Source organism: Stomoxys calcitrans, chromosome 5 (assembly GCF_963082655.1).
Source record: "Stomoxys calcitrans chromosome 5, idStoCalc2.1, whole genome shotgun sequence".
Lineage (NCBI taxonomy): Eukaryota > Metazoa > Arthropoda > Insecta > Diptera > Muscidae > Stomoxys > Stomoxys calcitrans.
In genome coordinates this window covers 61105802-61133680 of record NC_081556.1, presented here as the reverse complement: position 1 = coordinate 61133680, position 27879 = coordinate 61105802, and the positions used below count along the sequence as shown (strand labels likewise).

General features: G+C 38.3%; 2 protein-coding genes across 3 annotated transcripts; both read left to right on the top strand.

Moving 5' to 3' along the window:
* Positions 1 to 708: 708 nt before the first annotated feature.
* LOC106095900 (F-box and leucine-rich repeat protein 13) lies at positions 709 to 27542 on the top strand. Of its 2 annotated transcripts, none has more exons than XM_013263344.2 (4): positions 709 to 798; positions 877 to 959; positions 9046 to 10893; positions 27153 to 27542. In XM_013263344.2, exons 2-4 carry the CDS (start codon positions 882 to 884, stop codon positions 27300 to 27302), a joined length of 2076 nt encoding a protein of 691 aa, XP_013118798.2. In that variant the 5' UTR covers positions 709 to 798; positions 877 to 881; the 3' UTR covers positions 27303 to 27542. The 2 variants fall into 2 exon arrangements, with proteins under 2 accessions (XP_013118798.2, XP_013118799.2); XM_013263345.2 differs by having other exon boundaries at positions 716 to 798; positions 856 to 959.
* LOC131997819 (uncharacterized) lies at positions 7374 to 8830 on the top strand. The gene is made up of 2 exons (XM_059369520.1): positions 7374 to 8219; positions 8277 to 8830. The coding sequence occupies exons 1-2, from the start codon at positions 7561 to 7563 to the stop codon at positions 8677 to 8679; spliced, it is 1062 nt and encodes a 353-aa protein (XP_059225503.1). The 5' UTR covers positions 7374 to 7560; the 3' UTR covers positions 8680 to 8830.
* Positions 27543 to 27879: the final 337 nt, after the last annotated feature.

Sequence of the window (27879 nt, the reverse complement as noted above, 5' to 3'; positions counted from 1 at the left end):
TTTTTTTTGGGTTTCTTTGGCCAAAATGTTGCCATTTACTTATAAAAATTCATATGGCACCAACCAATTTATCAGCTGCTTACCTACATGTTTACATACAAATGTGAGTGTGTGGACCACAAACAATATTTTTTCCACCTCGAGATGTACATGTGAGCAAGATCACAAACAGATACAATTATAAATTTGGCGATCGCGTTCATTTTACGTAGGAAAAAAACTTGTTGCGCAGCAGCTGTGATTGTGCTCTTCTTGGGCGTCGTGAAATGTAAATTTTCACTATCAATATTTTCCTCTTATTTATTTTATATGGAGTTTCAGTGCGAAAACCGAATTCAGTAAGAATCTTTATTTATGAACAAATTTTCATAAAAGTATTATGTTATCATTGCGATTTTTGTAGTGATTCGTAAAGGAACCGTGAAAAACTTGTGTTTTCATCATTAGATGGCTCTTTCTCAAGAATGAAACTAAAGAGAGCATCAGATAACTAAGCGTTGTTTATGGTTGTCATTTTTTGAGAGAGGGAAGATTCATCTATACGAAATCGATTGTCTGTGGATAGGATAATGTGAGATAAATCGATATAACCAAACTTTTATCGATTTCCAATACGATTATGTAGCGTAAACGTTGCACCGTACCGCAACGTTTATATCAATAACCAATACCAATCATGCCATGAAAATCATCTGATCGCTTGCTTTACGCCTCCTTATTTAGTAAAAACAAAATAACAACAAGATACAAAAATATTCAAGTGGGGGGGCTTATAGAATAATAGAGAATTTTGTTAAAGTGAGCATCAATAGCAACTATTTTGTGAAAGAAACTATCAAGAACAAAAAGAAAAAGGTGACCATTGCTATTTTTTAGGATCCATGGAGTTCGCAGAAGACCATATAATGGAATATGAGGACTATGAATGGAAACCAAATTACAACAATCTGCCCATGGAGGTATGAATAAAACATGCAACCCCTTGTTAACACCTTTTGTTCTCTTAAAAATAAATAAATTTTCACGTGATAATGACGCATTTATGATTGATGATGATGTCTAAGTACATTTTTGATTTAACAATTTATCGCTTTTTAGAAACGTATAGACACATAGACACTTGCTGTATTTCTACAAATGCTTCATATAACATTAGTAGCTTGTTATCAACTTTTGAAGCAAACAGAGATTCCATAGATTGGGTTTTTCGTTTCTTCAGAACCGGGCCTATATTTTGCTAATCTGTGCTCCAAAACTAAAGGTACCTATTTTTAAATTGACACGGCATCGTAACGGACACAAACATTTTGTTATGACAAAAGCAGTAGGGCTTCACTCTAAAATTGTTAACACCTATTGTCTAAATTAGTAGTTTTGTCTTGAGAAATACCTATGTATGTTCAAAGGGCAAGAACTTTTTAACACGCGTATAGATTTAAAATGCAATGTAAAGATTTTAATTCAGTTTTTTTTTAAGTATTTGTTGTGAATTTGAATGTTTGCTAGTTAAGTTTTAAATTGAAATCTTTAATTTTGTAAGCCACCCCCATAGGAAATAGTAAATTTGTCATTTATATGCGACCATTTATGTAGTATATAGATTGGCGCGCAAAGCTAAAGCACGGACTTCTGGCAGGCAGCATGTGTACAAATTTTAATAACGCTCTAATGCTAAAATCTCTTATACCCTTAATTTATGTAAATAGTATCATAAACACCACATTCTATAAAGTCTAAAAACAGAACTACAAATCCAAAGGAGATATCGATCATGTACTTGAGGAGGGACAGGGCTTAGGAATGCACCTTTCTCACAAATTAATTGTAATGGGCTCCCAGGAAAGGTCGACGAAATAGTGGTCTTTATCGGTCGAAAGAATTTTATAGCCGCAGCGATCCAGGAAACAGAGCTGACCAACACCTGCAGTTGTACAGTTGTAACGGTTACAATGTAAAAATCGCACTCAAAGTGGAGGCGGGGATCTAGCTTTCTGTATACACTATTCCGTGCAGTATAGACTCCATCTCCACTACGCCTGTCCCTAGTGACCCCACATGGAGTGTATGGAAATAGCAGTCAGATCCGATACTGCCGAAATGAGCTCTACAACGTGTATATACCGCCGGAAAACAATTGGAACCTAGATTATAGACCTAGCATCAGAAGCCTGTTTTCTAACTTATTTCGCTTGGTACTAGGGGACTTAAATGAGCACCATTCTTTATGGCATTATCCACTAGGTAACGACCAGAGCAGATTTTGCACGGACGCACCCACCAGAATTAAGGTTTTTTTGAGAGACAGCTCTGTTGCATCACCTGGTCTGGTAAATGACTTCTCCTCACAAGTTATTTCAGGACCACCATCTAATAATTATCACCATTTGCCGACCATCCGATTTCATAACCTCTGAACGCCGAACGTATATCAATCAAAAGAAATCCCATGGCAGGGTTTTGTACGTACCAGATTGACCCGATGGAATCCTTCATCAGCAAGGGTTGCCGCCCCAGTGTATAACACACAGCTGCAACAACAACAACAAAAGAAATCCCATTGGGACGGCTTCACAAAATACAACAACCGCCGCTTCACTGAGCTACCACCTCCCTTAGATGAACATATTGCTGACAAGAAATTCGGAAACATCATTCATTCAGCAGCCGCCCGCTTTTTACCTGCCGAATACTAGGCTGCCCGGAGTAGGCAGCGGTAGTCGCAATCTTTTTTGGGGCGATGCAAGGGACCTAAGTTCCCTGAGTGAACCTTTTAGCAATTGAGGTTGTTAGACGCGTACCATAATATAACCTAAGTTTAAGGACCAAAACAGCAGCAAACACAAAAATTAATTTATCTATTATATAAAAATTAAATTGTTGTGCTTTATTTGTTTGTCTGCTCTGTATAGACTCGAAAACGGCTGAACCGATTTTCATGAAATTTTCACAGGTGGTAGAGTTTGGACCCCTGGTGAAAATAGGGTACAACATTTTTATACCCTCCACTATTGGATGGGGGTATACTAATTTCGTCATTATGTTTGTAACTCCTCGAAATAACTGCCTAAGACCCAATAAGGTATATATATTCTTGATCTTCATGACTTCAAGTCGAACTAGCCATGTCCGTCCGTCTGTCTGTCGAAAGCACGTTAACTTTCGAAGGAGTAAAGTTAGCTACTTGACATTTTGCAAAAATACTTCTTATAAGCGTAGGTCGGTTGGGATTGTAAATGGGCCATGTCAGTCCATGTTTTGATATAGCTACCATATAAACCGATCTTGGATCTTGAGTTCTTGAGCCACTAGAAGGCGCAATTCTTATCCGATTTGGCTGAAATTATGCATGACATGTTTTGTTATAACCTGATATAGCTGCCATAAAACCGATATGGGGTCTTGACTTTTTGAACCACAAGAGGGCACAAATATTATCCGATTTAGCTGAAAATTTCCATAAGGTGTTTTGTTATGACTTTCAACAACTGTGCCAAATATGTTTGAAATCGGTCCATATGCTGGTATAGCTGCCTATAAATCGATCCGGGGTCTTGACTTCTTCAGCGTCCAAAGTGCGCAATTCCTATCCGATTTGGCTGAAATTTAGCATGACGTGTTTTGTTATGACTTCCAACAACTGTGTTAAGAATGGTTTAAATCGGTCCATAACCTGATATAGCTGCCATATAAACCGATCTGGGGTCTTGATTTCTTGAGCCACTAAAGGGCGCAATTATTATCCGATTTAGCTGAAATTTTGAATGAGGTATTTTGTTATGACTTCCAACAACTGTGCTAAGGATGGTTCAAATCTGTCCATAATCTGATATAGCTGCCTTATAAACCGATCTGGGATCTTGACTTCTTGAGCCTCTAAAGTGCGCAATTATTATCCAAATTGGCTACATTTTATACAACTGCTTCTCCCATGACCTTTAACATGCGTGTCGAATATGGTCTGAATCGGGTAAAAGTCTAATACAGCTCCCCTTTAAACCGATCTCCCTATTTTACTTCTTCAGACCCTAAAGGGCGTAATTCTTACTAGATTTGGATGAAATCTTACACAATGACTTCTACTATGGTCTCCAATGTTCAATTCAATTATGGTCCGAAATTAACAATAATTTGATATTGTTACAAATGCGATTCATGGTGCAGGGTATATAACATTCGTCCCGGCTGAACTTAGCACTTGTTTGATATCTGAAGGGGGGCGGACCCTCCCCTATACCCCAATTTTCAAAAACGCTAGATCTCGAAGATTCGTGCGCCGATTTAAGCAAAATTTTGTGTGCCACCTTAAGGTACCCCAAAAACACGAAGTTGGTAAAAAATATTGGGGTCAAATAATCTGGGGGACGCCCATCCCAAAACCCACCCGAACGGACATGTGCAACAATATGGGTATCAAATGATAGGTATTTATGAGAAGAGTACGAATTTGGTATAAAAATTCCACTCTTAATTTTTGGGGGGGTCCCCCACCTCCAAAAAAGCCCCAAGAGCCCTCACCCCCAAAAACACCACCCAACAGGACAATTTAACCGCTTTGAGTAATATGCGTATCAAATAAAAGGTTTTTAAAAGTAGAATACAAATCTGAGATAAAAAAAATGATTTTTGGTGTCTGAGGGCCCCTACAACCCAAATCCCTCTAACAGGACAAATTTACCGGTTGGGAAAATATGGATATAATATAGAAGCTATATAAAGGTAGAGTCCAATGGTAATATTAAAATTTATTCCTTGGTGTCTGAGGCACCTCCCCACCCCCTAAAACCCCTCAACAGGACATGTTTACCGGTTGGGACAATATGGGTATCAAACGAAAGATATTTGGAAGCTGAGTACACATCTGTTATAAAAATTTGGTCCAAGGTGTCTACCTTGCCTCCCCAATCCAAAAAACCCTCAAAACGGGCATAAATGTATGACGTCACAAAATGGGTATCGAATGAAAGTTCTTTGGGACTTGACTAAGAATCTGGCATGCATAAATAGGACAGAGTCTGGGACCGGCCCACCCACTAAATACTCTTAAATAGGACGTGCAGTTCGATCGGTATAATATGTCAATTAGAAGAAACGTCTATGGCAGTATATTTCGAATCTAATGTTGGTATAAGGACAATATAGCGACAATAAAAGACTCAAATAAATTTTCGTATGGTTCTTAGCGTCGGGCGGGCCGACCCTCTCAATAAATACAACGCCAAACTGTCATGTAGGATGAATGAGAATATATTGCACTCAAATGAAAGGACGTGTCAGAGGGAAATCACCCTCCTCATATCCTACCCATAAAAGGGAATTAAGAATAATGTATGAATAATATGAAATAATACATGAAGGCCGATCAGGATAGAACAGGACCGAGATAAAAGGTCTTTGGTAGTAGAGTACACTTTTTATCCTCAAATTGGGATGGAGACAGGAGGACCTACGGATCTTTAAGAATGTAGTATCCCAAGTGGTCGCTTTGAAATATGATTTTGAATGTAGACAACAATACAAAAAATTAATTAGTGTGAATCTGAACGAGACCACTAGCCCTGAATATCTTAATAGCCTCCTTCAAAATGTTTGACATTGTGGGACTCAAACAAAATTGCGCTCTAGCACGATGCTGATATTATTTCAGGGTCCGCCTCTAAACTCCCTTCAAACCGGTCGTGATTGCCTACTATGGTGATAAATAATAGGTATAGGTAATAGGGGTCGTGCCAACCCATAAACTCCCCCTAAACCAATGGCTTGGGTCTCAAGTTGAAGAAATTGGGGAGTAGAGCACGATGCTGATATTTTTTCAGGGCTAAGTACGGGCTAATGCTGGCAACATTTGTGAGATGCTATGCCATGTAAAACTTCTCTCCAAAGAGGTGTCGCACTGCGGCACGCCGTTCGGACTCGGCTATAAAAAGGAGGCCCTTATCATTGAGCATAAAACTTGTATACAACTGCACTCATTGATATGTGAGAAGTTTGCCCCTTTTCCTTAGTGGAATGTTCATGGGCAAAATTTGTTGTTTGTTTGTAAGTTTGCGGGTGGCCGCCCCACCCTGCATACCCCTCAAACTGCATATATCAAAAAGGGGCTCAAATCTGCGTCTTTTTCATGACCAAGTGTTTCAGGGACGCCTCATCTCATAAACTCCCCCTAAACCATACATAAATACCGACTATAGCAATAGGTAAGATGGGATTTTCCGGAGTGAAGTATGAATCTGATAGCCACTTTTGGGGCAAAGAGTTTAGTTGCTTCAATCCACCACCAAATCCAAGAGAATGAAGTAGATCTAACATCCAAACTTTAATGGGTGGACCCTCCCCTTACCCTACTTCCAAAAACGCCAGAACTCGGAGATGAGTGGGATATCTAGGGAGCCATACCACTTCCAAAGCCACCAGCCAAATGGAATATAAACCAATAATGACGATATGGGACTCAAATGAAGGTATTTGAGACCATAGCATGAATCTGATATATGGGGATCCGCCTCACTCTCAAAAACACCCCCATACCGGACATATTTACTGAGCATAGCAATATACGGCTCCATTTGGGGGAAGAGCACCAATATAATATCCACATTGGCGCGAAATATCTGAAAGGCCGTACCAGCACCCCCAAACATGACTTTTTCCTGATGTTACCATATAGGGCTCGGATAAAATAAAAGAGTGAAAGTAGGCGCAGCGGAGCGGGCCCTGTCTAGCTAGTTAAATATAAATTTTGAAGTTTAAATTTTTATAAGGCGAGTTCAAAAATGATTTGAAATTTTTTTGAATAATCTCAATTTTCGAACAGTTTGAAGTGCATATTCAGAAACGTAGTACAAAACAAATTTTAAATATTTTATTTTTTTTTAGATTGCAAACTAAAACCAGTTTTAGAGTCTTGTTGCATATTGAAAAATAAATTAGCGGCGATAAGCCTACTGCTTTTGAAAATATGTGCGGTTTTATGTCCAAGTCATTAATATCCACCTTTCTTCGCTAAATGGTCGCAAAATATTGAGAACATTATTTTTTCTTGTGATAAATGCTTAGTGGCTTAGATAGATTAAAAAGACGTTTTTTAATGTTTTTAAGAACTAAAAAAAAATGTTAAAAATATTTAAAAAACTTAAGTGTTCGGAGTCGTCTCCGGAATCGGAGTCGAACAAACTTGCGGAATCAAGCAGTTTTGACTCGACTCCGCAGCCCAGCTTTAAACAAATCAATTAGTGTGGATCTGAAATGGACTCAAATCCCGAATGTCCCGATAATTTCAAAAATCTATTTTAGGGTGTAAAGAAGCGCAACGGGCCAGCTAGAAATATTTAAACCTTAACTTGCCTACTTTTCTGTTTTTTAAATAGCATATCTGAATACTTTGATACTACTAAAGGAGTGAAACAAGGATGCTTACTGTCACCATTACTATTCTCTCTTTATATCAATGACCTGTATGAATACCTTGAAGGCGGAATTTTTGTCGAAAATTTGAACCTACGGCTCCTACTATACGCTGATGACATTGTGTTGCTAGCAGACGACGTCCATGTATTACAGAATATGATACACAACCTAGAAATATACTGTAATACCTGGAACCTGGAAGTGAACCTATCAAAATCGGAAATTATGGTTTTCAGGAATGGAGGCAGACTAGCCAAACACGAAAAATGGAAATTTAATGGAAACGTAATTAAAATTACAAATGAATATAAATATTTAGGGGTAATATTCACACCAAAGATGACATTTACTAAACATATCCAAAATCGGAACAACCAAGCAAAAATTGCAATAAACGCAACATGGAAAAACTTTGTAGGCAGAACAGACATAAATATGAACGCAAAATGGAAATTGTTTTTAGCGGTTTGCAGATCCATTCAAACCTACGCTGCCCAAGTTTGGGGGTTCTGTCATTTCGAAGAAGTTGACTCCTTGCAACGTTATTTCTTAAAAAGGATTTTAAAACTACCAGTTTGTACTCCAAACTACGTACTCATGCTAGAAACGGAGGTAGAGGATACACATATATATACCCTGGGACTGCACTTAAAATATATAGGAAAAACTCTGTTTCAGCATTCGGGCGCTAGATTGCCAAACCAGCTATCCAATATTGCATTACGCAGAAATGTCTTCTGGGTAAAAGAACTGAAATCCTTAGCTGCAAGTATGGATATTCAATGGCCTGAAGCATTTCCTTCATCAAGCCTATGGTATGACTTTACCAAGAAACTTATAAACAGCTTAAAACTGAACCTCTATCAAAATAGGATTCACAGAAAAACGGAAAGCCAACAAAGAATATATAAATACCTGGACCCGAACAAAGCCTATCTCTATCTTAATGAGCGATACACATCAGAAAATATTACTTGGATATTTAAAGCTCGCAGTGGAATGATATCCCTGGGTTACAATAACTTTGAAGAGAATGAGTCGGAAAAAATGTGTAAGCTTTGCAACCTAAGAGAAACAGAAACTTTGGACCATTTCCTTGGAATTTGTCCGGTTCTAAGAGAATTTAGATTGGCCGCCTTTAGTAAAGCATCATTGAGCTTCGTAGAAGTACTCCATATACTAGACGGAATTGAAGTGGGAAATTGGGATAAGCTAACAACTTATTTACGAATGGCTTATAATTATCGGCAACTTTTATTAAATGAATATCATTAATTAAAATTTAAAGTTTATGCGACAGACGTTATACACATAGTCGCTAATAAATATTACTTCTTTCTAAGAATAAATGTACATATTTAGAAAATTAATTTTAAGTAACATATCTGCTATGAATCAAAGATTTTATTCGAATAAAGAAGTCCTACTACTACTACTACTATAAGATATAATAGCATTTGATCAGATTTGTTTTGCAAGGTCGTTTTTAAACACCAGTTATTTGACAAACTGAATTATTCTCCTATTGTAATATCCATTGTATTTGTAATGTTCATCAATTCTAAGTTGTTTGTTTTATATTGATCTGTATCACGTAACTTACGTTTTAAAAACGATCCTGTTTTTTTGGCTTACTTTCAGATCATTTTACATATTTTTCGTTTTTTACATCACTCAGATCTTCAATCGGCAGGTGCTACTTGCAATCGATGGCGCGAGGCTCTCTTCATTGGAGAGTTTAACCGTAAAATCATGGTTAATTTTGCGAAAGTGTGTCTATCGGATCGTCTGGCGCCAGCGAAATACTTTCTGAAGTGCCAAAGACCCTACCAAATATTTTGTTTGGAGGAAGTGACGTTCGGACAAGCACAAGAACTTTTGGAACACATAGGCAAAACAGCAGTTGAAATAACATTTAACAATGCTGATATCGGCGATAAACAATTTTATGCATTCTTACGACAACTAACTAAACTGGAAAGCCTTACAATAACCCGCTGTTCTCCGCTATTTATGTCGGGGTCGTTTTTAGAGGGCAATGGGGATATAGGCAATGCTTTGGCCAACGTTCGTCATCTTTCTTTGAAGTATAACCAGTATTTATCAGACGCAATACTGTTACGTTTGACATCGCTTATAAAATGCATGGAGTCGTTCGATATGTCCGGCTGTCACATTGCTTACCACAATGCCATTCATAGACGTTTTTATCCCAACGACAGTGAATCAACCCATCCCAGCGAGTCGATATTGACATTTAAGTTTATTGCAAAAGTTGCAATATCACATAGAAAGTATTTAAAGGATTTGAACCTGAGTCATACGATGATCAGTGGGCCCGCTTTGCAGTTTCTCGCACCCAGCGAAGGCATCGAGAATGGCCTTAAACTACACAGATTACATTTAACTGGTTGCCAACAGTTGAATACGAGTGGGGTGAAATCATTTTTGCAAACTCAGCATCATTTGGTTAAGTTGGATTTGGCCGATACCCTTTGTGTCAATGATGACTGCATGGATTGTATTGTGGGATCACTCCCAAACCTGCAAGATCTCAATATTGCTGGCTGTGGTGCGATATCAAATGTTGGAGCATCTCTGCTGGGTAAACTGAAACATTTGCAATCATTAAATATATCGCGATGCGAAGGTATTACGAAAGATGGCTTAACACAGGGAATAGCAAGCGGCCCGAATTCTGTTTTAAAACATCTTTATATGTCGCACTTAATAGTTTGCGAGGAATGCATTCGGTGTATAGCCCGAAATTGTATAGAGTTGCGCGTTCTAAACGTGGGACACTGTGTTAATGGCGTCACCGACGACACTGTCCAGTGCATAATAGAACATTTGAGCTGGCTTAGGGATCTAACCTTAGAAGATTGTTTCCGCCTCACCGACGCAGCACTGACTGGAATAAATATATCAAAACTAGAACTGAAGGGATCTTCTGGAACCTTGGAAAATTTTCACCCAACAGCCCCATCAACAATGCTCGAGAGAGAAGCTATGCGTTCAACATCCCCGCATTTGATGAAGATATCATTACGAAGCAAAGCGGAAGATGAAATTGTTCGCGATGCTAACCGTAAACGGGCCCTTTTCGCAGTCTACGAACTTAATCTTGCTGATGAAGCATCCGTGGATGGATTTAGCATACAACAACTTAAAGGGCTACGATCCCTAAACCTGAAAGGATGCAACAAAATCACCGATGTCTCCCTTAAGTATGGCCTCAAGTTTGTCGAATTACAACACCTGCACTTATCTTATTGCCAACAAATATCGTCGATTGGCATGGAAGCTTTGGTAACGAACTGTCCTTCTATTGAAGTATTGGACTTGTCAGACTGCTACAACATCAACGATAAAACCATACAATTGGTCACTGCCAAATTAACACGATTACGAACACTGCATTTAAGTGGGTGTTCTCAACTAACAGAACACAGTTTGGATGCAATTCTAATCAATTGTAAGCGCTTACAAGTAAGTACTATATTTTTTAGAATTCATTCTCCACTGACTGAATGTGAATGTATTGGACTAAAATATAAAAAACTGTATTAGACTTTTATACCCTCCACCATAGGATATACCCTCCACCACCATATACTAATTTCGTCATTCTGTTTGTAACATCTCGAAATATACGTCTGAGATCCCATAAGGTATACATATTCTTGATCGTCATGTCATTCTAAGACGATCTAGCCATGTCCGTCCGTCTGTCTGTCGAAAGCACGCTAAGTTTCGAAGGAGTAAAGCTAGCCGCTTGAAATTTTGCACAAATACTTTTCATTAGTGTAGGTCGGTTGGGATTCTAAATGGGCCAAATCGGTCCATGTTTTGATATAGCTGCCATATAAACCGATCTTGGGTCTTGACTTCTTGAGCCAATAGAGCGCGCAATTCTCGTCCGATTTGGCTGAAATTTTGAATGAGGTGTTTTGTTATGACTTCCAATAACTGTGCTAAGTATGGCGCAAATCGGTACATAACCTAATATAGCTTCCATATAAACCGATCTGGGATCTTGACTTCTTGAGCCTCTAGAGGGCGCAATTGTCATCCGATTTAGCAGAAATTTTGTACAACGGCTTTTCTCATGACCCTCAACATACGTTTAATATGGTCTGAATTAATCAATAGCTTGATAGAGCTCCCATATGAACCTAACTCCCGCAATCACATGGCTGCCGGTTGTACGCACCGGATTGACCCGATGGAATCCTCATCGGCAAGGGCTGCCGCCTCAGTGTACGTGTTCGTCTTTTTTCTGGTCCGTGCCGGGATTGAAAAGAACCCCGTACCCTGGTTCTGTTCGGTTTGCCAGAACCGCCTTCATCATCGGTCGGTGTCGGTGAGGTGAAACCGGTGCATTGAGTGGGTATATTTCCGATCTTGCTCTGCCGCCACTTCACTACGGGAGTATAGTCATACTGGCTATGTCGCAAGTTGCTGTGCGAACATAGCCAGCAGTGGGTCACAAGCGTCGTCGTCGTCGCCTTCTGCGTCCTCATCGTCGGACCCTCCCGACCTCTCCCGTACGGCAATTTACGCAACGGCAGCATCCCAGCCCAAATATTACCAGGCCAGTGCCGGGAAGTGTATCGTTCTTGCAGTTCAATTGCAAGGGACTTCGTGGCAAGATCGATGAGAATGTGGACTTTATGAGTCGGAAGAGCATATTGGTCGCAGCGATCCAGGAGACAAAGCTGACCAACACCTGCAGCTTGCACAGTTGTCGCGGTTACAATGTGCTACGTAAGGATCACTCAAGGAATGGAGGTGGGAGATTGGCCTTCGTAATACACCATTCCGTGCAATATAGACCTATCTCGCCTGCGCATGGCGCTAGTGACCCCTACATGGAATGCATGGAGATAGCAGTCAGGTCTGGTACTGCCGAGATAGAGCTATACAACGTGTACATACCGCCGGTTGGTAGCTGTGGCTCGATTAATGGCCAGGCTTACAACCCCGACATAAGTGGGTTGCTATCTGTTTATAATCGTCTGGTTCTAGGGGACTTTAATGCGCATCACACGTCATGGCATTCCTAGGTAACGACCAGCGTGGAATAGCTTTGGCAGAGCAGTTTGAAAGCTCCACGTTTTGCACGGTGAATGATGATGTCGCCACTATGATTACGAGGAGGTGCAGCAGCTCGCCAGACATCTCCATTGCATCCCCTGATCTCCTGAGTGACGTATCCTGGCAAGCCGTCATCTCTTTGGGGTCAGACCACCTCCCCATAATTCTCACCATCAACCGACCACCCGACTTCTTTACTTCTGAGCGCCGGACGTTTATCAATCATAAGAAGGCCGATTGGACTGGCTTCAGAGAGTATACCAATCACCGCTTCAGTGAACTGACACCCCCCTCTGATGTGATATTTACGAAGGACTTTTCTCTCATTCTTGTGTTCTTGCAAAGAATACTCATTTTTGGTTGGCTCCCCTATACATGATTCAGAGATGCCACCTTCCACTGCAGGGAAAAAGAGCCCCATTGTAGGAAGTGGTGCCAATGCACATCACCAGATATGGGAACACGTGCAGAATGTGTGTCTCGATTGCGATCTGGGACCATAAGGCACAGTCACCTGAATCAAGCAGACGAAAGGTAGAACAAACACAACAGCCAGATATGGGGAAGTTTGGATATCCCCGATATGGGTGAGCAGCTTATCGAATTTATTATAAACTGGAATCTGGCGATTTGTAATAAAGGAAATAAACCAACTGTTTTTATCGGCAACAGGCTGGTGCTACTAGATGTTACCTTTGTATCGGAGGACATAAACGGAAAGACGGATTGGGATACATTTCTGCACACATTCTGCACGACTATACCTTCTAGACCAGAAAAGAAAGTGAAACCTTTCACCAGAAGCTTAGCTGCGAGCTACCGGGAGCGTTCAAGGGTTGCGGATAGTGAAATGCTGGATTGAAAACAACCCCGGACCCTGGTTCTGTTCGGTTTGCCAAAACCGCATCCATCATCGATCGGTGTCAGTGAGGTGTAACCTCTAAGCGCGAGACGTTTATCAATCAGAAGAAGGCCGATTGGCCTGGCTTCATAGAGTATACCAATCGTCGCTTCAGTGAACTGCCACCTCCCTCGGATGTGCTAGTGGTCGAGAGGAAATTCCAAGACATTAACGCAACAGCCGGCCGAATACCCCAAGTGCGGCCCAATTTCCCGGCGCAGGATGTGGTACTCGCAGACGAGCGTGATGGGATTTGTGGTATTTATTATATTTACTTGGAGCAATGTAACTTAGGCACCGGTGTAGGCAAACAGTGGTTTACTGTTAAGTCACTCTCGAACACCGGTAGACGGGATGACAAGACCTCAGTCACTTTTGGCGAAATAACCGTGACTGATCCGAAGAGATGCGCCAGGTTGTTCAACCGTCAATTTATTGTGCATCCCGAGAGTGACAGGGCAAGGAGGAGAGCCATTCGCCGTATTCATGGTCTCCGAGCCGATGAACAGCCATCACAATTTACCCTGGGCGAAGTTACGAATGTAATCCGTGGCGCCAAATCATCTAAGGCGTTGGGCCCCGACGGAATCTCTACATTGATGTTGAAGAATCTGTATTCACCTGGAGTTGAGTACCTTACAACAGTCCTCAACATGTCTTTGAACACTCTTATAGTTCCCGATGTCTGGAAAATGGGCAGAGTGATCCCGCTACTAAAACCTGGAAAGGACCCGAGTTTTGGGAGTCGTACAGACCGATCTCCCTTCTCTCACCAATGGCAAAGACGTTTGAGGCTCCACCCGAGCCTCGTAGGAGAATTTCAATTCGCCGAGCACCAACATGGATTTCGAAGACTGCATATCTCAACAACAGCTTTGCATGCCATTACCGCACACATTTGCCGTGACTTCAATCAGCCCAGGCCATGTGATAGGACGATCCTCGTGGCACTGGACCTATCGAAGGCATTCGACACGGTCAGCCATGCCAAATTATTTGAGGACATCGCCAACACGCCCCTCCAGCCAGTCATTTGTGGAATTTAGGGATAAGAAGTTGAAGCACCGTAGAGTAAAACAGGGAGTTCCCCTGTTTAACTCCGGCACTGTTTAACCTCTACTTATCCTCCATTCCACCCCCTCCAGACGGCATAGAGATCGTATCAATTATGAGAGCTGTATCTCAATCTTTAATGAAAGTATCGTTTTGTACGTTATTGTACCTTAATATACCAATTCCAAAAAAAATTTTCTAGTGGGCCAATATATATATTGTCTAGGTGAACCTATATCCTAATTTTAAAGAGCTGTAGCTCAATCTGTAAAGAATGAACCATTTTGTATGGCTTAGTACCTAAATGTACGAATTAAAAAAAAAAGAAAAAAGTAAAAAGGCCGGGCCGAAGTCGGGTATATATGTTAATCCCCTTCCGTCACAATCCGGTGAATATTGGATAACTTATGCACACAAATTCGGCACGGACATTGAGTGGTCTTATAAATATAAGTCACTGTTCAATTTTGTAAAACAAACTATTGCTCTTTTTGACAGCTATATCCAAATATAAACCGATCTGAACCATAAAGGACACGGATGTTGAAAAGCCTAAAATTAGTCACTCCGTCAAATTTCAAAGAAATCGGATAATAAATGAGATTTTTATAGATCAAAGACTTTAAATCGAGAGTTCTTTCTATATGGCACTCTTAACCAAATCTGGACCGATGTGGACCAAATAAAATTGGAATAGAATATTCATCCTATAACTCCACTACTTTATACGTAGTTATATCTCAATAGGGGCTGGTCTCGATCATATTTTATTCAGGTCCCGAGAACTAATTTACAAGTAACATTTTCAGACAATAAATCTTCTTTTTATGGGATTAAGACCCTAAATTGGAGGATCGGTCTATATGACAACGATATCTATATAATCTGATCTGCGCCATATTTGGGACGGATGTCGGGAGGCTAAAAACAACTCACTATTTCAAATTTCAGCGAAATCGGATAAAACATAAAGCTTTTATGGGCTCCACACCCTTTATCGACAGATCGGTCTATATGACAGCTATATCTTAACTTAGTCCGATCTGAACCATATTAAGGTAGAATATCGGGAGGCTCAAAACAACTCACTATTTCAAATTTCAGCGAAGTTGGGTAATAAATAAAGCTTTTATGGACTCGGACCCCTTATCGGCAGATCGGTTTGTAGGGCAGCTATATCTAAATATAGTCCGATCTGAACCATATTTGGGTCAGATGTCGGGAGGAATAAAATAACTTCAAATTTGAGCGAAATCGGATAAAAAATAAAGTATTTGTGGGCATTAGACTCTTTGTCGGGGGATTGGTCTATATGGCAGCTATATTTATTTATAGTCCGATCTAAACCATATTTAGGTCAGATGTCGGGAGACTTAAAATAACCCACTGTTTCAAATTTCGGGCTTAAAATAACCCACTGTTTCAAATTTCAGCAAAAACGGATAAAAAATAAAGGATTTATGGGCATTAGACCCTTTATCGGCAGATCGGTCTATATAGCAGCTATATCCAAATATGGACCGATTTGCCCCGTTTAAGAACTTATGCACTAGCGTGCATCAAAAAGCCAAATTTCAGCCCAATATCTCAATTTTTGAAAGCTGTAGAGTGATTACAACAGACGGACGGACAGACACACGGACATCGTTAAATAAGCGGTGGTGGGTATAAAAACTTATTTTCATTGTCATATGCTCTCAAGATGTACCTGTTCCCAATTTTAAGAGCTCTAGCTCAGTTCGAAAAGAATGTATTGGGTTGCCCAAAAAGTAATTGCGGATTTTTTAAAAGAAAGTAAATGCATTTCTAATAAAACTTAGAATGAACTTTAATCAAATATACTTTTTTACACTTTTTTTCTAAAGCAAGCTAAAAGTAACAGCTAATAACTGACAGAAGAAAGAATGCAATTACAGAGTCACAAGCTGTGAAAAAATTTGTCAACGCCGACTATATGAAAAATCCGCAATTACTTTTTGGGCAACCATAGTAAATAATACCAATTACAGCACTATTGTTTGTGTTTTTTAACACTACACTGTCGGACAAAATAAATTGCGATTTTAAATATTTTTAATTTTTTGATTGAAACATATATTTGTTGTTTTCAAATGTTTATAAATTATAGTTTTATTTTTAATTCGGTTCGTATTTTATCTAATAATGAAATTAACATTGAATTCTTATTTTATATTTTCTATTTATAATACAAAGTATATGGTACATTTCAAGTGACAAAATAAAGCAACACTTCTCTAATAAATATTATAAAAAATTAAATAACTTTAAAAATTAGTACGAAGTTCTCTCAATCATTTCGGCATACTTAAAGCAAGGTTCTTCAAAATATTTGTTGGAAATGCCCTCCATTCAGTTTACATTTTTTTCTCAAAATGTTTGAAGATTTGATCATGATTCCATCGGGATTTTGTCATCTAGGATAGCCCAAACATGCTGTATGGGGTTAAGATCAAGGCTTTGAGCATGCCATTCTAATTTTTCAACGTTATTTTCTTCCAAATATTTTTTTAGCGACCTTTCTCGTGTGCTTGGGGTCGTTGTCTTGTTGAAAGATGAACTCCCCCAAGCCCAAATTTTTACGAGCCTTTGTGTTGGTTCACACCACACACTTTTCGGATTTTTCCAATTTTTTAGTTAAAATTTTGACTCGTTTGCTAAATTAGCTTTATTCCATAATGATTCAGGCATATTTATATACTTTTATATACTTTTTGCAAATGCCAATCGTTTTTTTCTATTGGCTGCTCGTAGGAGAGGGGTTTTCTTAGAAAAGTCACTTTTTAACTCCCTTTCATTTAGTCTTCTTTGGACAGTTCGTGAGTCTAAATTTATAATTTTAGCTTCTCTTTGCTAGAATTGCAATATGATCCTCCTCAAGCTTCGTCGTCTTACGTTTTCTGCACATAATTTTTTCAAACTTTTATTTGACTTCCTTATTTTATACAAAGCAATAATTTTTCTGGCTCCGAATGCTGATATTTTATACTTGGAACTCAAAGCTATCAATTTCATCCCATTTTCTCCATCTTGTACAAACAAATCTTTTTGAGTTTCGGTTAAGGGCTTCATTTCGAAAAGTAATGGCCCATGCTTATTTTCTATATATTGGGTTGCCTAAAAAGTAATTGCGGATTTTTTAAAAGAAAGTAAATGCATTTATAATAAAACTTAGAATGAACTTTAATCAAATACATAATTGCCATTTTGTTCGATAACCTTTTGCCATCTTCCTGGCAAATTTAGTATTACACGCTCATAGAACTTCTGGCCTTTATCTGCAAAAAACTGAACCAAGTGCGATTTTATAGCCTCATCATTGCCGAAAGTTTTACCATTTAAGGAGTTCTGCAAAGATCGAAATAAATGGTAGTCGGATGGTGCAAGGTCAGGGCTATATGGTGGATGCATCAAAAGTTCCCAGCCAAGCTCACTCAGTTTTTGGCGAGTGACCAAAGATGTATGCGGTCTAGCGTTGTCCTGGTGGAATATGACACCTTTACGATTGACCAATTCTGGTCGCTTCTCCTTGATGGCTGTATTCAATTTCTCCAATTGTTGACAGTAAACATCCGAATTAATCGTTTGGTTCCTTGGAAGCAGCTCAAAATATACCACACCCTATCAATTCCACCAAACAGACAGCATAACCTTCTTTTGGTGGATATCAGCCTTTGAAGTGGTTTGAGCTGGTTCACCATGCTTGGACCATGATCGTTTTCGACTAACGTTGTTGTAAACAATCCATTTTTCATCTCCAGTTATGATTCGTTTTAAAAACGGATCGAATTCATTGCGTTTAAGGTGCATATCACAAGCGTTGATTCGGTTTGTTAAATGAATTTCTTTCAATACATGTGGTACCCAAATATCAAGCTTTTTCACCAGTCCAAGACTTTTTATGTGATAATGAACGGTTGATTTTGGTATATTTAACTTCTCTCCTATCTCACGCTCAGTTACATGACGATCCAATTCGATTAATGCTTAAAATTTGTCAACGCCGACTATATGAAAAATCAGCAATTACTTTTTGGGCAACCCAATATTTAAGAAATATTGTACGATAACGTTAGGTACTTTATTAAAAATTATTATTTTTTTAAAACTTACCACAAATTTTTGTAAAAAAAAATAAGGAATATATTTCAAATTTCACGATTTATAAAAGAACGCACTTTATTATCTCGCGAAGACTTTTTTTAGATTTTACGCTACAATACTTTTACATCAGAATCCTGAATGGACGAATTTAAAAGTTTCAAATGTTTATCGAAATAAATGAGGCACTCGAACAAATAACGGGACAGTAAAAAATACACTAAATAATACACGTAGATAAAAATATCGAGGATTAATGAAGAAAGATTTTGTCCGACAGTGTAGCTCAATCCGTAAACAAAGTACCAAGTGGTACCTATTTCGGTACTAAACGTACGTTTTCTTCCGTCACGCTAACTATTTCAAAAATGTATCTTTCTACTCCAATTTTTAAGCAACAGTATAATTTAAGCCAAATACCGAATTTTTGGCTCTTTCCGTTTGCCCTGTGCAAAGTTCGCCCATTTCGTACATTTTTGGTACTTTTTAATACCTAAATGTTCAAGACTCCAAAAACTCTTTTATTCAACCAATTTAGGTCGCCATGGTTTACCCAAGTACCAGAAACTATCAATTTCTATTCCTGCATCAAAGATCCAAGGATACAAATGGCATACCCTATCATTTCATTGCAACGAAAAATTACTACGAATGAATAATACGAGAATAAAACAATTGTCTTAAAGTTTTACAAAAGTACTTTCTTCTGATGTACATCGTTGGGGATTGAAAATAGGCCATATCGGTTCATATTTGAATATAGATCCCATATACCGATATACTATATATACTATATAGCTCGATATATCCCTCATATTAACCAACCTCCGACTTGACAACTTTAACCTTAGACGGTGCAACTATTATCCGATTTGGCTGAAATTTCGCACGAAGACTTCTGTTATGATTGTCAAAATAAAATAAAATGGCCCAAATAGAAAAATCCATGGGATTGGCATCTGACGAATTGGGCAGCCACAGTGTGAACAAAATGGGGTGCATAACATGATGTATCAAATCTTGATTTACACTTGGTTTATCTGACGGTGCCGAGACTTGTTAGTATATCTATGGTATACGACGGAAATGTTTGCGCGCCACGGCTCCAAAGCAATTTCCAATATGTTTTCCCCATAATAAGTTGCATTTACTTTGACACAATGGACCAACGGTTATTGTTGTAGCAGTGTGTTGTGTTCTATCTTTCGTCTGCATGGTTCTGTTGAATATCCAGATCCAGGAACTCTGCAGGTGCAATTGGAAGCGGTCGTTCTTCAAGGGCAATATTCACCCAGTAGCAATTTACCGCATGTGCTGCCGTGTCTGCATAAGGTCCCGGCAAGTTTGTTGAGGTACTTGTTTCTACTTTTGACCAGGGCTGTGGAGTCGGTGTAGATCAATTTTGCCCGGAGTCAAGAAGAAATGTTTCAACAAAAAAATCCATTGCAAAAATCTCCGATTATTGAGCACTTCTCGAAAGAAAAACAATCGAAAAATTGCGAAATTAAAAGATCTTCGCCCTAACAGGCAAAAGCTCGAATTGAAAAACAGCTAAATAAAAAAAAAACAAGTAAAAGCGTGCTAAGTTCGGCCGGGCCGAATCTCATATACCCTCCACCATCGATCGCATTTGTCGAGTTCTTTTCCCGGCATCTCTTCTTAGGCAAAAAAGGATATAAGAAAAGAGTTGCTCTGCTATTAAAACGATATCAAGATATGGTCCGGTTCGGACCACAATTAAATTATATGTTGGAGACCTGTGTAAAATTTCAGCCAATTCGTATAAGAATTGCGCCCATTGGGGCTCACGAAGTAAAATAGAGAGAACGATTTATATGGGATCTGTATCGGGCTATAGACCGATTCAGAACATAATAACATAATCGTACAAAATTTCAGGCATATCGGATAATAATTGCGACCTCTAGGGGTCAAGAAGTCAAGATCCCAGATCGGTTTATATGGCAGCTATATCAGGTTATGAACCGATTTGAACCTTATTTGACACAGTTGTTGAAAGTAAAAATAAAATACGTCATGCAAAATTTCAGCCAAATCGGATCGGAATTGCGCCCTCTAGAAGCTCAAGAAATCAAGACCCAAGATCGGTTTATATGGCAGCTATATCACGTTATGGACCGATTTAAATCATACTTGGCACAGTTGTTGGGTATCATAACAAAACACGTCGTGCGAAATTCCATTCCAATCGGATAAGAATTGCGCCCTCTAGAGGGTCAAGAAGTCAAGACCCAAGAGCGGTTTATATGGCAGCTATATCAGGTTATGGACCGATTTGAACCATACTTGACACTGTTGTTGGATATAATAACAAAACACGTCGTGCAAAATTTCATTTCAATCGGATAAGAATTGCGCACTCTAGAGGCTCAAGAAGTCAAGACCCAAGATCGGTTTATATGGCAACTATATCAGGTTATAAACGGATTTGAACCATACTTGGCACAGTTGTTGGATATCGTAACAAAACACGTCGTGCAAAATTTCATTCTGATCGGATAAGAATTGCGCACGCTAGAGGCTCAAGAAGTCAAGACCCAAGATCGGTTTATATGGCAACTATATCAGGTTATAAACGGATTTGAACCATACTTGGCACAGTTGTTGGATATCGTAACAAAACACGTCGTGCAAAATTTCATTCTGATCGGATAAGAATTGCGCACGCTAGAGGCTCAAGAAGTCAAGACCCAAGATCGGTTTATATGGCAGCTATATCAGGTTATGGACCGATTTCAACTATACTTAGCACAGTTGTTGGATATCATAGCAAAACACGTCATGCAAAATTTCATCCCAATCGGATAAGAATTGTGCCCTCTAGAGGCTCAAGAAGTCAAGACCCAAGATCGGTTTATATGGCAGCTATATCAAAACATGGACCGATATGGCCCATTTACAATACCAACCGACCTACACTAATAAGAAGTATTTGTGCAAAATTTCAAGTGGCTAGCTTTACTCCTTCGGAAGTTAGCGTGCTTTCGACAGACAGACGGACGGACGGACGGACAGACGGACGGGCATGGCTAGATCGACATAAAATATCACGACGATCAAGAATATATATACTTTATGGGGTCTCAGACGAATATTTCGAGTAGTTACAAACAGAATGACGAAATTAGTATACCCCCCATCTTATGGTGGAGGGTATAAAAACAAGTCAAAATTTCAGGGAAAGTTTTCTAAGAGAAACTTTTATCGAAAGTGCAGATTTATAGGAGTTTGATACATAAGTACAGGCAATAGAAAGATAGCTTTAGTATAACTTTTATATTGTTAGAAGAAAGTCGTTTGAAATTGTTAAAAATAATGTAATTATTGAAAAAAAGAAAAATATTTTGTTTTTTGTTTTGTATAACAAAGTATAAATATATAAAAATTTCAGTGAAATACCCCGAGGAAAAAAACCGGTGGTTTTCGAAATATTGGATTTTTCAATAAAAAAACAATTTTCAAAAACAATAGCATCGGTTTTTTAACAATTGTTTTCAACACCTCCAGCTGAACAAACCAAAAAAGTATTAAATAACAAGTAAAAGCGCCTAGCATTACTCCTTGGAACGTAAGCGTGCTTTCGACAAGCAGACGGACATTGCTAGATCGACTTGAATATATATGACGATCAAGAATATATATACATTATGAGGTCTTAGACAGATATTTCGAGGTGTTACAAAAAGAATGACGAAATTAGTGGAGAGTATACAAATTAAGCAACTAAAAATGGTAAATATTTCAAAAAAAATCTTAAGACCAAACATCAATTAAGATTTTATCTATAGAAAACTTATGATAAAATTTTAACCAAATATTTTCAAGGACAAAGTTTTTATAAAAATGTTCCTAAAGACAACATTTATTGTAAAAAAACTGGTTTTAAAAACATTAATTTGATTAAATTTTTCTAAAAACAAAATTTAAATTAAATTTTTTTCTACAAACAAAATTTCAATAACATATTTTCTTAAAACAACTTTTTAATGAAATTTTCCGTAAAGACCAAAAAGTAAAATATTTTTTTTAAAGAAAAAATGTTTGAGTTTTTTTTAAACAAAATATTATTAAAAACTTCTTTGAAGAACAACATTTAACAAAATGTTCTCTTAATACTTAAATTTGAGAAAAATTTTTTTCTAAACTTCCAACTTTTAGAATTTTTGATTTTCTTTCAAGAAAATCTTGATATTGTTTTACTTTTTACATTTCTATAAATAAAATAAACACATATGATAGTTCATTTAATTTGTTCAAATTTTGGAATAGAAATGTTTTTGTAATATAACAATTTTACGAATAATGATTTTCTTAAGGGGTACGTACGAAAAACTGTGGTGAAAACTGAACAGTTGTGGTGAAAATTGGAAAACTTCCTAAATTGGAAAATCTTTTCAAACAGATGAGATTTCTCTTATACGCAATTAGTCAATTAGAAGAATTTGAGCATGTCATTTGAGCTTATTGTAGGGGGTTTTTATAAGATTGGTCAAAATGTATTTTCTTCAATTGCATCTAAAAATAATATTTGCTTAATTTTTCCAGTTTGTGTGAGTAGGATTTTATGGAAATAAATAGCATTTAAACCCGATTGTCGAAATCGGGACGAAATCCTGTTTAAATTATTTAACCAATTTGAAACAAATACCAGTCAGGTCGCCGAAATTTTTGACAAAATGATAGATGACCCAATCTTACTATAAAACTAATGGTGATTTCGATTGTGCAAAAAAGTGTAGCATATTTTCGACATGTTGCAATGATATCGAAATTTTGTGTTCGTTTGTGCAAAAAAAAATTAACCCCATCACCGGATGTAGTCTTTGTTTGTAATGGTTTTGTCTACAGAGCGTGGAAAAATGTTGCACTTCCTACACCGTGCCAAGTTTACAGTGTAGACTGTTGCACTTTATAACGGCGTTCACTGATTATTATAGAAGACAAAATTTGTCGAATGTTTGGAAAAAAGCGGCAAAAGAAATTTATAAAAAATGCAAAAAGTGTAACACTACGATAGGGTTGGGGCGACATTTGCAAAATGTTATCGCGTATAATTGTAACATTAGGTTAGGTTAGGTTGAAAAGAGTGCGCTGATATTAATCCGCCCCATGCCACTATCGACATACAGCTAGTAATCGACTTGTTGTGCGCTTAAAAACTAAAAAGTAACCTCGAATTTTGTGTTGGAATTCTGTGCTACTTACAAAATTCTTAATTGTTTTCCATACCACTCCCCTAAGTTGGTTTATGTCTGGTATTGTATCCTCACCTAAGTACCGGTGTCTTTGATCCGCGAAAGCCGAGCAATGTCACAGGAAATTCTCCAACGTCTCATCATCTTCCCCACATGCCCTACATATGCTATCACTCGCCGCACCGATTTTGCATAAGTTAGCTCGTGGTCCTAAGTGTTCCGTTATAATACCAAAAGCTATACTGACCTCTCTCATACTTCCTTTCAGTAATGGCCTCGTGCTCTCACGATTCGAATCACACCATAGGATTTTCACCGTCCTACCGACTGTTTCGCTGTTCCAAAGTGTTTCATGCGTGTACGTCGCCCACGCCCTTAACTCGGACAGCGTCGATCCGAAAGGCTTCGGGTTAACCAAGTTTATTGACGGCCTCTGGCCTTTGCCGCCAAATCGTCTGCCATTTATTTCCCCGTTACTCCGTTATGGCCCGGCACCCAAACGCTTGGGATTGTTCCATCCTCAGAGAAGGCGTTAATGTCCTTCTTACATTCCAAGACTGTTCGTGATCTAACCGTCCTGGTTGTTATTGCCCTTATGGCCATTTTACTGTCCGTAAAGATGTTCACACTCGACCTTCTCGCGTTAGCACCACACCACTCACGCATTCCGTGATCGCTCGGATCTCCGCCTGCAGAACCGTATTATGGTCAGGCAGTCTACAACAAATCTCAGTCCCTGGGATCTCAATGTAGACACCCGGGCCCACTCTGTCCTCTAGCTTCGATCCATCCGTGTAACATGATCTTCCAGATGGCAATACTAGCGTTCCGTCAGTCCAAGACAGTGTCGCTGGCAGCATTGCCTCGCAATCGATCTCAAGTGTCGTCTCAGGTATCCGATCGGAACCTCTTCCCTTCTTTCCAGGTTTCCTATCGTCGCCTCGTTTATACCGCGATGGTATGAGCTATTCCCATCCTCATTCGATTCTCCCATCGCCTTGAGTCTCATAGCCGCAGTGGCTGCCTGACACTTAATCTGTATGTCAATGGGTCGGATATCTAGAATAGTCTTCAGTGTCCTAGTGGGAGGACAACGCCCATCGCTCCGCTTATGCCAAAACAACATGTTCTCTGAACCTGTTGTATGGTCCTTATGTTGCACTTTTTCTCCAAATCAGTCCATCAAACTACTGAGGCGTAAGTAAGTATTGGTCTACACATACTTCAGTAGAGCCAGTGGGCTATCCTCGGTGGTCACCCAAAGTAGTGGCGATAAGATGCCCCCTTTGCCACTTTCTCCCTTATATTTATGTCATGGAACCGCAATTTATTCACCTGTTCCTTAGATTACTGAAAACTGGAATTTAAAAATATCCTGCGAAAGGATGCAACATATTTTGAAAACGAGCTCAACGTTTCGGCCTGTCGGAATCTCTACACTGATGCTAAAGAATCCGGATCTAACTGGAAGCGAGTACCGTACAACCTGTGATTGAACACTCTTATTAAGCCCGATGTGTGAAAGGGAAAGGAAGGACCCGAGTAAGGGAGAGTCGTACAGACCGATCTCCTTTCTCTCACTAGTAACCAAGACGCTTGAGGCACTACTCTTTCCGAGCCTCGTTGGAGAATTTCCATAACGATGAAATCCTGAGTTCGATTCCTCGCGAGAACATCATAAAAAAAATTCAGCGGTTGAAGTGAGTGTGAGAAGGTGGAAGCATGTTATCTTTTGGTGACATAGCAATCTGATGAGCCCCATGGCAAAGGCCGAAATCGCGATCACCATGTAGCTGAAACTCTTTGAAGGATTTGTTGTTTTGCTTTTCTATTTGAAACAGATCTTAATATAGTTCGATCTAAACCAAAACTGAGTCGGATATCGGGAGGCTTTAATCAACTCATTATTTCAAATTTCAGCGAAATCGGAAAATAATTGCGACTTTAATGGTCTTAAGAGTCTAAATCATCGGATCAGTCAGATATGAACGATATGACAGTTATATCTAAATATGGTACGATATGAACCACATTTGAGTCGGATGTCGGGAGGCTTAAAACAACTCACAGTTTTAATTTCATCGAAATTGTGCCTGTTACAGGCCTAAGACCCTAAACCGGCATAGCGGTCTATATGGTAGATATATGTAAATATTTTCCAATATGGACCATAGCCGGTTTTATTATCGGGGCCCCGATTTCAAATTGCAGCAAAATCGGACCAAAAATGCGGCATTAACGGGCTTAAGACCCTAAATCACCAAATAGTCCAGTTTGGCCCATTCAGGAACTTAACCTACGTATAGACGAAATACGAGTCTGTGCAAAATTTCAACTCAGTATCTCAATTTTTAAAGACTGTGGCGTGATTGCAACTGACAGACATCGTTAAATCGTTTTAGAATTTTACGACGATCAGAAATATATATATTTGGTAGGGTCGGAAATAGATTTTTCTATGTGCTTCAAACGGAATGGCTAAATGAATATACCTATGGTATATTTCACAACTTTTTGCCTTTTTGTGTTGATTTATTTTTTTGTTTACACTTTTTCTCGCTGCCAAAAACTATACCGGCATCAATTGACAAAAGTTGCCATACATTATACAAATTTGTATTTAATTGCCTTGTCAGCCAACAACTCAACTAACTGAACGTTATGTTGCTATCCATAATCGACCCATAAGCTAATTTTTACTCTTTGGGAGTTATTTCATTAGGAAATACAGCATTGGTTTACAAATTTGGGCACCATTTCGTGGCGCAAAAACGTTCAGTCTCTGACAGAAAAGATGTAAATTTTGACGTTTAAAGAGCAGAGTTGCAAGTTGATAGTCGTGAATGGATACGCAGGTCTAATATGCGTGCGGCGATTACTAGCCGCTTACACACACATTAATTTGTTAATGATTTAATGATTATATTATGATATTGCCATTTACAAATTGATGATAAATGCTTGACTTTTGAAAGAGATTGGCAATAGTCAATCATTCGGCTTTGCTATGTTCATGAAATCTTGGTACAATAAAAGCAAAAAACCAAAGTAAATGTTGTCTGGATTTATGGGTTCAATTTATTTTCAATACATTTTGATTATTGGTTTTTTGCTCTGGCAGAAATGTCAAAAATTTGTCTAGTGAAAAAGTTACCATATGGCAGAGCAAAATACAAATTTTTTCTTACCAGTGAAAAAAATATCCACCAGGGCATTTTTACATGTTACCATAGTAATTGCTATCAATTGGCACACAACTTAATAATACTAAAAAATTATTTATAGGTGCTATTTTGAGGCGATTAAAATTTTTTCTATGTACCTAATTTTTTCACTATTTAAAATAACTTTTTTTTTTACAGACACTATCAGTTCATCGTTGCCGTCATATGTACGGTAATATAGAAGATCGTTTGGCCGTCTTGACAACATTGCGTAATCTAAATATGGATCATGCAGGAAGTTTTGACAATGCTGAAATTTTCCGTCTAAAAAAGAGGCTTGATTACTGATATTTTGCGGCTATTTTTGTTGTTTTTATTCTCTATTATTTTCAATTGCATAATTTACATTAATTGGTTATGTTGCTTCTAAGTTTCTTCTTAAGGTTTTTTCGCGCCCTTACTTGTGTGCAATCACTATGATATACTTTGTTAATTTTTTGTATTATAAAAAGAGATTTATGCATAAATTAAGGTCCTAGTATTGATATTAGAAATTATTAACCCTCTGTGATTAAAAAACACAAATATTAACTGCACTTTGTAGATTAAGTAAATAGTCTAATTATATTGAAAGTGTTATTAAATCAATGTATTCGTTAATATTTAATCATTAGAAATGATTTCAAATAAATAAATACTGAATGTCTCGACTTAATATTAATTTTTAAAGGTGAACTTTTTTTCGTCTCTTAAAGCCGGTACTATATTTGGTTTTCGCATTGAAACTCCATATATAAAAAAAAACAAACGGTAAAATTTGCCAAAACGTGTTCGCTTCGTCATAACTTGTTTTTTCATCTAGGGAAAATTTACATTTCGGGACGCCCATTGAGAGCACAATCACAGTCGCTGTGCAACAAGTAAT